We start from the raw sequence: 12,194 nt of genomic DNA, 5'->3' as shown, positions 1-12,194 counted from the left end.
AGAGTTGTCCTTCTCCTTGGCTGAGGGAGTCGATTTTGTGAGCAGGACCTGGGCCAACAAACATTGGGCACAGAGGTCTGGGCGAGAATGCAAGTCCTAGAAGGCCTGAACATAGGGTATCTTGGACCATTTGCCTAGTCTCTTACAGAAGTTGGTCAGGTCTGTGAGAATGTTAAAGTCCAGAGTGCCTTCTGCAGGCTACTGAGACTGATTATCTAATTTATACTGTGGTCACGCCACTGTGCAGAAGAAAATGAGCCGCTTTTGTTTTAGGTCTTAGCTGAGACCTAAAGTCTGGAAATTAGCCAAGAGGCACTTCAGAGGGGATTTTCGGTCTGGTTTGGACTGGGTAGTTCCCGTGGTCTTAAGGCGGGCAATCTGGAGGCAATGGGAGCGTCCTCACTGCCATGCAGAGTGCGGGGTACGGTGGTTTCCGGGGAGGTTGGACATCTCCTAGTCCCCGGTGCCAAGGTCACAGTTGACTGGAGAGAGCCACTGACGCGGCCGCACCTTTTGGACAGGGACTCCCGCAGGGAGCCTTCAGGACGGGGGGAAAACTTACCCAGCAGTGATTGAGTTGAGTCTTGGATTCGGTGAAACGGCTCCCGGCTTGGAAAGGAGGTCCTGGCTCGGGGAGAGGAGAGCCTGCCTGACCCGGCAGGGGTCTGGGGAGGGGGGTCTCCTCCTGGGTTTCAGCACCGAATGTAAAGGTAAACTGAGGCTGGAGCCGAACCGGGAACGAACACACAAGGCAAATGGCAGTGAGAATAGCCTTTTATTAGGGCTTGCGGGCGAGGTTCCTGGGTCCAAAGGCATGGGCTGAGGAAGTTGCGCTGAGGGAGGAGGGTAGGGGATTTTTATAGCCTGAGAGGTAGGGAAGCTGGTTGTGCAAACAGGGCCTGGGGGGTCTTGAAACTACGAGGGCAGGAGTTGAGTAAGGGTCATGAGGAAGGGGTCTTTGGAAACTGTTAACCGAAACTGCTGTTTACGAACTTGTGGCATGCAGGTGAGCTGCAGGTCATGGGGGAGTGTGGTTGCCCAGCCGGAACTCTGAGGCATGTAAGTCTGAGGGTGTGTACAAGGGTGAAGGGGGTCTTTAACAAAAGGCCTGCTACCCCGGGTAATGCCGCCATGTTGGGTCTAGATTCCTGCCTAACTAAAAGAACTTTCAGGGATAATATATGTGCCCATATAACATGCTGTTATAAAAGTATGAACTGTAACATTTACAGATTGAGATTCTGGGTTTTTTTGGTTTTTGGTTTTTTTTTGAGATGGTGTCTTGCTCTGTCACCAGGTTGGAGTGCACTGGTGCGATATTGGCTCAATGTAACCTCTGCCTCCCAGGTTCAACTGATTTTCCAGCCTCAGCCTTCTGAATAGCTGGGAGTACAGGCACCCGCCACCAAGCCTAATTTTTGTATTTTTAGTAGAGACAGGGATTCACTATAACGGCAGAGTGGTCTTCTCCTGACCTTGTGATCTGCCCACCTCAGCCTCCCAAAGTGCTGGGATTACAGGCCTGAGCCACGACACCTGACCAAGATTCTTCATATAGCTAATTATCTTGCCATTTCTAACTTAGTCTTTTATCCACATTTCTTAGTTTTCTTGTTACACTAAACGGGACAGGAAGTCTTAAAACCCCATCTCTACTAAAGAAAAAAATACAGGCCAGGCACAGTGGCTCACGCCTGTTATTCCAGCACTTTGGGAGGCTGAGGTGGGTGGATCACGAGGTCAGGAGTTGGAGACCAGCCTGACCAACATGGTGAAACCCCGTCTCTACTAAAAATACAAAAGTTACCCGGGTGTGGTAGCACGCGCCTATAATCCCAGCTAATCAGGTGGCTGAGGCAGAGAATGGCGTGAACTCAGGAGGCGGATTTGCAGTGAGCCGAGATTGTGCCACTGCACTCCAGCCTGGGCAGAAGAGACGTCTCAAAAAAAAAAAAAAGAGATGCAAAGTGTCTACTCAGTAACTTAATTCCAACTGTCTTCATGTTCTTCACTTCACAAAGATAAAGCTCTTACAACGGACTGTGTGACGTTCCATGTGTTCGGTCAGCCATGAGAGGAAGAATAATTCAGAGTGAGAGGAAACAGATTCTAGGTAGCTGTCAGGGAAGTTGAGGAGGTGGAACCTTGCCTCTGGGGCCCTCAGAATGTCCCATTTCCATCAGTATCTGTCCCAGATAATCTTCTTCTGATTGGGACATTTCCCTGGGAACAGTAGTTACTTGCCAAATTCACATTTACTGTCAAAACTGTGGCTGCAGTGTCAGCATTCCTGCAAGTGGGGAAATGGGCCTATGACCCCTGAGAAAAGATTCTGGATTCCATAATCTCACCTTGCTGGGAAGAAACTGCCGTTTCAGTAGAAAAGTGCAATGACAGTGTCTGCACAGAGATTATCCCTGGAAAAGAGCTTGGAGTGAGGAAATTAGTTAATAACATGGATGAATAACGTTACCCATGGAGAATGACGTAAGTAGCTAGAAGACAAAAGCCTCAGAACACATAAATCTCAATGGGTATTTAGAAAAGGACTCAGAGCTCTGAGATAATTGGAGCCCATGGCTATCCTAGAACTTGGATAACATAAAGTTCCTGTTTCTACATAGTATGTATCCTTTCCATATGTGAGAAAACTGAAGAAATACAAACTTGAAGCAAAAGAAAGAGTAAAGTAATCTTAGATGTTGAATAGAAAGCAAGCTGTGGTGGCATCGTAACTGTTTCACTGCCCGGCAATCTATATGTATTGTCACTTTGGGACAGTTAGGATTCCACATTAAGTGGATAAGCAGCTCATCGTTCTTGTGGTACTGAAAAACAAGTATTCAGGCAGGCCCAGTGGCTCACACCTGTAATCCCAGCACTTTGGGAGGCCAAGGTGGGTGGTTCAGTTGAGCGCAGAAGTTAGAGAGCAGCCAGGGTAACAAGATGAAACCCCATCTCTACTAGAGTAAATACATACAATTAGCCAGGAGTAGCACCTGTAGTCCCAGGTACTTCGGAGGCTGAGGCAGAATCGCTTGAAGCTGGGAGGTGAAGGTTGCAGTGAGCCGAGATCAATGCCACTTCACTGTAGTTTAGGAGACAGAGCTAGACTCCATCTCAAAAAAAAAAAAGGAAACCAAATATTTCTTGCAGCAAAGTGATATTACTGAAGAATGAATGAAGTCCAACATGTCTTTATTTCATTATTTTAAAAAATCTTAATGAAATGGGAAATAGATAAAATTCATTTAAAAAAACAAGCCTAGAGGTGTGAGGCTAGGCAGGGTGCCTCACACCTGTAGACCAAGCACTTTTGGAAGCCAAGGCAAGTGGATTGCCTGAGCCGAGGAGTTCCAGATCAGACTGGGCAACAAGGTAAAAAAAAAAAAAACGTTTCCACAGAAAATACAAAAATTAGCCTGGTGTGGTGTACGCCTGTATTTCCAGCTACCCTGGAGGCTGAAGAAGAGTGCTTGAGTCCAGAAAGCAGAGGCTGCAATGAGCTGAGATTGTGCCACTGCACTCCAGCCTGGGAGACAGAGTGAGACCTTGTCTCAAAACAAAAAAGTATGTAAAACATAAATAGTTGACTCAAAATGCTATAACCACTTATTAAAATGAACAATTTCAAATACTAACCATACTCTCCCTCTTGGTAAGATAGAAGAACAGAAATTCTTGGACACTGATGGTAGATATATAAACAAGAGCAATAATTTTATTCTTAGATAATAGTTTGGGGTTGCTTAAAAAGTTGTACATTAGGCCAAGCGTGGTAGCTCACGCCCGAGAAGCCGAGGCAGGCAGATCACTTGAGGTCAGGAGTTCATAACCAGCCTGACGAAACCAATCTCTAATAAAAATACAAAAAATTATCCAGGCATGGTGGTGCATACCTGTAATCCCAGCTACTCGGGAGGCTGAGGCAGGAGAATCACTTGAATTTGGAAGGCAGAGGTTGCAGTGAGCCAAAATCATGCCACTAAACTCCAGCCTGGGTGATGCAGCGAGTCTGTCTCACAAAAGAGTTGTACTTTAATCTATCATTTGACTCAGGCACTGCACACCACCGTATTAACATAGTGAAGGATACTTATATAAACAACTGCATTCAAATGTAGCAGTTGCATTTATAACAGACAAAAACAAGAAGCAACTAAAATATACTTCAACAGATAAATAATATACAGTTAAGTTTTCATAGCATGTGATTCTTTTTTCTTTCTGTAGAGAAGGTCTGGCTATGTTGCCCAGGCTGATCTCTTAACTCCTGGCCTTGAGTGAACCACCTCATTCTCCCAAAGCATCAGGTTTACAAGCATGAGCCACCATGCCTGGTTCAGCATGTCATATTCCAAGCAATACAAAAAGAATGAAGGTCGGGTGCAGAGGCTCATGCCTGTAATCTCAGCACTTTGGGAGACTAAGGTGGGTGGATCACTTGAGGTCAGGAGTTTGAGACCAGCCTGGCTAACATGGTAAAACCCTGTCTCCACTAAAAATACAAAAATTAGCCTCACGTGGTGGTGTGTACCCGTAATCCCAGCTCCTCAGGCTGAAGTAGGAGAATCTCACGAACCCAGGAGGCCCAACTTGCAGCGAGCCAAGATGGCGCCACCACACTCCAGCCTGGGTGACAGAAAGAGACGGTCTCAATGCAAAGTCTCTTAAGACCAAGGAGAGCAGATATTCTGAAGTTTTCCACATTGACAGCACTCATAAGGCCTTTCTCCAGTATGAACTCTCCTGTGTTTAAAGAGACTGGACGTTTCAGTGAAGGATTTCCCACATTCACTGCACTCACAAGGCCTTCCTCCTGTGTGAACTCTGATGATGAAGGAGGGTTGAGCTTCGCTGAAATCTTTTTCCACATGTGGTGCATTCATAAGGCCTTTCTCCAGTGTGAATTCTCCTGTGTTTAATGAGACTGGAACATTCAGCAAAGGATTTTCCACATTCACTGCACTTATAAGGCTTTTGTCCAGAATGAACTCTTTTATGAACATGAAGTGCAGAGCTGGAAAGAAATGATTTCCCACATTCACTGCATTCATATGGCCTTTCTCCAGTGTGAATCCTCTGATGTATAGTCACGCTGTTCTTACTGCCAAATAATTTCCCACATACCTCACACTCATATGGTCTTTCTCCAGTGTGAATTCTCTCATGAACAAGAAGATGATACTTCCTGTTAAATAATTTCCCACATTCCCTACAATTGTAAGGTCTTTCCCCAGTGTGAAGTCTCTGGTGTTCAGTGAGGTGGGATCTGTACCTAAACAATTTTCCACACTCCTTGCACTCATAAGGCCTTTCTCCAGTGTGACCTCGCTGATGTTGAACGAGGTTGCCCTTTTGACCAAAAGATTTCCCACATTCTCCACACTTGTAAGGCCTTTCTCCAGTGTGAACACGCTGATGGTTAATAAAGCAGAACTTCTGACGAAAAGATTTCCCACATTCCCCACAGTGATAAGCTGTCTCTCCAGTGTGACCTCGCTGATGTTGAATGAATTTACCCTTTTGACCAAAAGACTTCCCACATTCTCCACACTCATAAGGCCCTTCTCCAGTGTGAACATGCTGATGGTTAAGGCTGTCCTTCTGACTAAAAGATTTCTCACACTCCCCACAGGGATAAGCTGTCTTTCCAGTGTGAACTTGCTGATGTTGAATGAGGCTGCTCTTTTGACTATAAGATTTCCCACACTCTCCACACTCATAAGGTCCTTTTTCAGTGTGATCTCGCTGATGTTTGCTGAAACTGACATATCTGCCAAAGGATTTTCCACAATCACTGCACACATAACATCCATCTCTAGTGAAAAGTTTCTGGTGTGGAATAACTGAGTGTTTGGTGCTAAAGGCTTTTGTGCGTTTTCCACACCCGGAATTAGTTTTTCCCTCCTGAAAGGGTGGGCCATGCTTAGTTTCACTGTCTGTGTTCTCTACAGGGTAAGTGGCTTCTTGTTGGCATAATCCTGAACTGGGCAGAACGTTCTCCCCAAACTCATGGAAGACAAATGGCTCCTGTGACACCCTGAGCTTACGTTTCTTTACAAATGATGCTTCTCTGACACTCTTTCTGCAGAATTTCTCTCCAATATGCTGCTTCTGGTGCTGATGAAGGTTTGCAATGTCATCCAAGTTTTTTCCACATGCCCCACTCCTGTTCATCTTCTGCTTCTGATGTGTTTCCTGGTGGTCAGCAAAGTGCAAATCATGTCCCAAGATGAGGCCACACATTTCACAGGGGTGAGCCTTCTTCGGAGAAACAGCTGCCCTAGGAGTCGTGTTCTGAGACTCTCTTTGTACAGAAATGCTCTGCTTAGATGGTGCCCCCTTATCTTTTGATCCACACCAACAATCTGAAAGCAAGAAAATGCTGGTCAAGTGCAAAGTACCTCTGACGGGAAGACACAGCGCACACACAAGTACGTCTCACAAATTGAGGAATTATTCTATAGAAATATTTGCAGGAACACAATATTGGCTTCAAGTTGAAGATGGGGCTGCTGGCCAGGTGCGGTGGCTCACGCTTGTAATCCCAGCACTTTGGGAGGCCGAGGCGGGTGGATCACCTGAGGTCAGGAGTTCAAGACCAGCCTGGCTAATATAGTGAAACCCCGTCTTTACTAAAAATACAAAAAATTAGTCAGGCGTGGTGGCGCGTGCCTGTAATGCCAGCTACTCGGGAGGCTGAGGCAGAAGAATCACTTGAACCCAGGAGGCAGAGGTTGCAGTGAGCAGAGATCGCACCATTGCACTCCAGCTTGGGCAACAAGAGTGAAACTGTCTCAAATATATATATATATATGTACACACATATATACACATGTACATTGTATACACGTGTATACATACACACATGTATACATATATACACATATATACACACATATATACATATATATACATATATATGTGTAGAAGCATATGTCAAGTCCCAGAAGACATGAGTACAACACCGCAGGGGGTGGACATAGATGGTTTAACAATGGGCATACACTTCTTAATATATAATCGATACAGCAATATCAGAGACAACTACAGATGAAAGCACAAGAAAAATGGATGCGAAGTGGAGTCCAGAGATGTATTAGTGCTGGGGTGGATATCACAGTAGAAGTGGAAAGGTACAGAACAAGTGTGAAACTCTCAACAATAGGGAGAAAAAGACAAATAGTGTGTGCCTACTCATATTGCCACAAAAATAATTGGCAAATATAAATGGTTTCTGGTATGATTTGGATAAACCCCTGAAGTCATGCCCTCCCCCAGCATGGCACTCCTGAGGGACAGGCTCCCTTTGAGCTTATCGTGATGAGCCTGAATTGAACCACATCTTATCAAACACCAAGGACTCTCCATCTCACCCCCGGTACACGGGACTGGATGATATAAGCATGAAGGGAGAGACAGCAGAGATGAACAGCCAACACCAGCTCAGCACAACTAAGCACCTGACAACCCACAGAAGAGTAAACTAAGTATTACAAGAGAATTCCTAAGCAGGGTCTTGCAAGAACAGAGTCTGGTCTATGTAGGTTGTGACAATGTCAATGAAGGCAATTCTTGGCACAGGGAGGTAGGAAGAATTGTCAGATAGAGGAAAGAAGTGTTAGTAGAACCTGGGCACACAAGAGCTACCGATTTGGACAGTCACCTGACAGCCAGAGAGCAAGCAAAGTGGATACATTAGGGTGCCTATAAGACTCCTGACTCCTTCCCTGGGAGCCTGGAGCACAGGATGTGTTGGAGCTGCTTAAGGAGAGGAAAAGGCAATACACACACCTTACTCCTATCAACCACACAACTCACACAGAGAAGTGTAGAAGGAACCTGTGTCCAGGCTCCTTAAGTGAGAAAGACAGTCTTGTCAATGAAAAGGGGAATGGCAACACTAGCTCAGCTCACAGGGTGAGCGTGAGCAACTTACCCAGGGAGGATATAAGTGCCAGGTTCTCTAGCATCACATCACGGTACAAGCACCTCTGAACCTCACTAAGAAGACTCCATTCTTCCTGGGAAAAGTTCACAGCCACATCTTCAAAGGTCACAGTGTCCTGCTATGATAGTGACAGATGAAACCACAAACAGTCCCTCTGCTGAGGTAACACAACCCACCTCTCACACACAGCCACCCTTGCTCATCCTCCTCCCAAGGTCCCCAACATAGAGCTGAAACTATGTCCACTGGTGCCTTTGTCTCCTCATGGGCCCACTGGTCAATTGTCATCAACAACAAGAAGTAGGTGGACAAATAGGTATCCATGCTGAGGTCCGGACATAAAAAGGTCCACCCCCTTCTAGGCCGGGTGCGGAGGCTCACACCTGTAATCCCAGCACTTTGGGAGGCTGAGGCCGGCAGATCATGAGGTCAGATCGAGACCAGCCTGGCTAACACGGTGAAACCCTGTCTCTACTAAAAATACAAAAATTAGCCGGGCATGGTGGAGGGCACCTGTAGTCCCAGCTACTCGGGAGGCTGAAGCAGGAGAATGGCGTGAACCCGGGAGGCAGAGCTTGCAGTGAGCAGAGATCACGTCACTGTACTCCAGCCTGGCTGACAGAGCGAGACTCTTTCAAAAAAAAAAAAAGAAAAAAAGGTCCACCTCCTTCTGAATAGCGATATCCAAGCTCACATGAAGCCCAGGGCAGCTGCCTGAGTCCATCAGACAAACTCGCTCTCTAAATACACATCATTTTTTTTTTTTTTTTTTTTGAGACGAGTCCATCTCGGCCTCCCAAAGTGCTGGGATTACAGGCTTGAGCCACCGCGCCCGGCCACATCATTCTTTATACTGCACAGACACATGCCCATGGCCACGCCCACCTGAATTTCCCACACCTTCAGCCCCTCTCTGGCATCCCCACAAGTAAAAGTTTGTTTTGGGGGGTTGTTTTTGAGACATAGTCTAGCTCTGTCACCTAGGCTGGAGTGCAGGGGCACAATCGTGGCTCACTGCAGCCTCTGCCCCCAAGGTTCAAATGATTCTTGTGCCTCACCCTCCCAGGTAGCTGGGATTACAGCCGTGCACCACTATACCCGACTTTATTTATTTTTTTTTTTTTTTGAGACGGAATCTTACTCTGTCACCCACCTGGAGTGCAGTGGTGTGATCTCAGCTCACTGCAAGCTCCGCCTCATGGGTTACACCATTCTCCTGCCTCAGCCTCCCAAGTAGCTGGGACTACAGGTGCCTGCCACCATGCCCAGCTAATTTTTTTTTTTTTTTTATTTTTATTTTAAGTAGAGACAGGGTTTCACCATGTTAGCCAGGATGGTCTTAATCTCCTGACCTCGTGATCCACCTGCCTTGGACTCCCAAGGTGCTGGGATTACAGGTGTAAGCTACTGCACCTGGCTTGCTTGCTTTTTTTTTTTTTTTAAGTAGAGATAGGGTTTCACCATGTTGGTCAGGCTGGTCTTAAACTCCTGTTCTCAACTGATCCACCCGCCGTGGCCTCCGAAAGTGAGGAGATTACAGGGGTGAGCCACCGCACCCAGCCCCCACAAATAAAATTATTTCACAAAATGAAGAGGGTATAATGGCCCATGACTCGCTTGGGAATATGCAATGGTTTGTTTCTGTAACTCTGTTGGTAGGGATGGAATTGAAACCCACTACAAAGTATAGCGACCTGGAACCCTGCCTCATCACCTTGGTAAAAGGGTTGTCAGGCTAGGATACATTATCCAAGAGAGCAGAGTGGGAGTGAGATTTGTACTCACACCTTTTAAGGTTGTCCCACTGTCACAAGGTGTCAAAGTGACACATCATATTGGGCCTTCAATTCTGGCCTTTACCAAAATGTGGATAAGTATCCAGAGTATGCTTGACAAATACAAATAGGATCCAATATTTACACAGCATTTCCACGGTTTCCAAGAGCAGTGGTAATCCCAAATCATCCTGTGAATGTCTCCCTGAGTGACTCCATAGCCACACAGAACCACATGTGGCTTCAGATATCCACGGCCCTATCCCACTTCCGTGCTGCACCAGCTGAGACCTCAGCTGTAGCAACCCTCCTCTGTCCACCCAATGCCGTGTAAAGCCCAGCCCCTGGATTTGTGAACCAAACCAAATCTACTATCACAGATGAGCATATTTTTCACTGCCCACATGCACCAGGCTGAATGAAACTCCACAGGCACTCCTAAAGTCCTCTCAAAATGTTTGTGAGTCCAGACAGTGATAAATAGTTGCAGCTTTGGCACCGACTCAGTGCTAAGTGTCATCCTCCCTGAATTACTCCTACGCTTCTGCATACATCTATCTCTTGTCTGTTCTCTCCTTGGATGTCTATGTCCCCTTCCAAACTCTACCATTTAATATGTCCTGCCATGACAGTCACTCACACCCTCTCAGGTGTTTAGGAAGCCCAATAACATCCCTCGGGGACGTAAGTAAGAGATCCACTCCTCAGCCTGTAATCACACCTTCCTGGCCCCTGAAAACATTTACCACCATAATCGGAAGCATGTCCTCCTAAGTGGGGCCCATAACTAACTTATCGTAGTTTACCCATTAGCTTTCATATATCGGACGTCTCCAGTATCAACACCCTCTCAGACACCCCATCCTGTATGTCTAGTTATCCATTTGATGCCACCACTTATTGGCCTCAGATTCTTCATATGGTCAAACAACCCTCTTGATATCCACAGTCAATATTATGTCAATACCTCATCTCAGCTTAAGCAGCGTCCATGGCTACAGCTGCCAAGATCAAAAACTTTGGGCTCATGCCCGATTCCTCTTTCATGCCCTTATCATCCACATTAGAAAAGCCTATCTGTCTGCCAGGTGTGTAGTTCACGCCTGTAATACCAGCACTTTGGGAGGCCGAGGAGGGTGAATCACCTGAGGTCAGGAGTTTGAGATTAGCCTGGCCAACATGGTGAAACCCGACTCTACTAAAAATACAGAAATTAGCTGTGTAATTACATGCCTGTAATCCCAGCTACTCGGGAGGGTGAGGCAGGAGAACCACTTGCACCCAGGAGGTGGAAGTTGCAGTGGGCCATGATTGTGCCGCTAGACTCCAGGCTGGACAACACAGTGAAACTCCATCTCGAGAGAGAGGAAAAAAAAGAAAACCTAGCTGCCTCAGCTGGGTGCATTGGTTCGTGTCTACAATCCCAGCACTTTGGGAGGCCGAGGTGGGAGGATCACCTGAGGTCTGGAGTTTGAAACCAGCCTGGCCAACATGGTAAAACCTCGTCTCTACTAAAAATATAAAAATTAGCCGGGTGTGGTGGCGGGTGCCTGTAATGCTAGCTACCTTAAGGGCTGAGGCAGGAGAATTGCTTGAACCTGGAAGGTGGAGGCTCCATTGAGCCGAGATGGCGCCATTGCACTCTAGCCTGGGCAACAAGATCAAAATTCCGCATTAAAAAAAAATAACAAAAGAAAAGAAAACCTAGCTGTCTCTTTACAAAAAGTGAATCCTGAATCCAGACCCATGTGATTTGCCACGTATCTGATCCATTAACCCTCACCTGGATTATGGCAGGAGCCTTATCTCTGACGTTTCTTCCTCTTCCCTCAACCCACAGTCTGTGCAACAAGGTCCAACCAGATGAAGCCTATAGCCAGATAGAACTGGGGTAATCTCACCTCCTGACTTTGATCCTTTTTATCTCTAAGCATTTCACAATCTGGAAGCAACTCCTGAGTTAACCTTCCAAGAGTGCATACATTGGTTGACAGAAATGAGAATACCTCCATATAACCTGCCATGGCCTTAGTATCCTGGGTTTAGAGATTCTCCAGGGTCCTCGGATCAAAGGACTGAAAAAATGGCACTTCAGAGTCCCAGAGTCCCAAAACTTTGATCTCATGTCCAATTCCTCTTTCATGCCCTTATCATCCACATTAGAAAAACCACCACAAGCTACAGTACCTGTGGATGGGGTCAGGAGCAATGAGGGAATGGAACACCCTCCACTTCCCTGTGTGGGTTCCCTAATTGCTTCTGCAGGGTGGAGTGCCCGAGGGGAGAGGCAGACATTACAAACATGTCACGGGATTTGATAAGCTCAGGTCTCCCTGAACCCTTTCTTGTCCCTAGAGCCAGGTAACCCTAAGTCTGGTTGTCTGACCTGCTTGTCTCAGTGCAAACTGTCATCTCTACCACCTATGAGATCTACAAATGGATTCAACCTCCCAAGGCCCCAAAGT

At 46.5% G+C, this 12,194-nt stretch overlaps 1 protein-coding gene across 4 annotated transcripts in view; it reads right to left on the bottom strand.

The window, feature by feature from the left end:
- Positions 1-3,694: 3,694 nt before the first annotated feature.
- ZNF587 (zinc finger protein 587) overlaps positions 3,695-12,194 on the bottom strand; it is a 33,744-nt gene continuing 25,244 nt past the window's right edge. For 2 of the 4 annotated variants that reach the window (XM_030942280.1, XM_030942279.1), the window contains exons 2-3: positions 7,943-8,072; positions 3,695-6,371 (exon numbers count right to left, since the gene is read on the bottom strand). In XM_030942280.1, coding sequence (XP_030798140.1) covers positions 4,804-6,371; positions 7,943-8,072 — 1,698 coding nt within the window. In that variant the 3' untranslated portion in view covers positions 3,695-4,803. The remainder of the gene's footprint in view (positions 6,372-7,942; positions 8,073-12,194) is intronic. The other 2 variants (XM_030942282.1, XM_030942281.1) reach the window with 1 other exon arrangement.

The sequence above is a fragment of the Rhinopithecus roxellana genome, chromosome 12 (genome assembly GCF_007565055.1).
Source record: "Rhinopithecus roxellana isolate Shanxi Qingling chromosome 12, ASM756505v1, whole genome shotgun sequence".
Taxonomy (NCBI): Eukaryota; Metazoa; Chordata; class Mammalia; order Primates; family Cercopithecidae; genus Rhinopithecus; species Rhinopithecus roxellana.
Note: the sequence above shows the minus strand (reverse complement) of the source record. Positions and strands in the feature narration are given on the sequence as shown.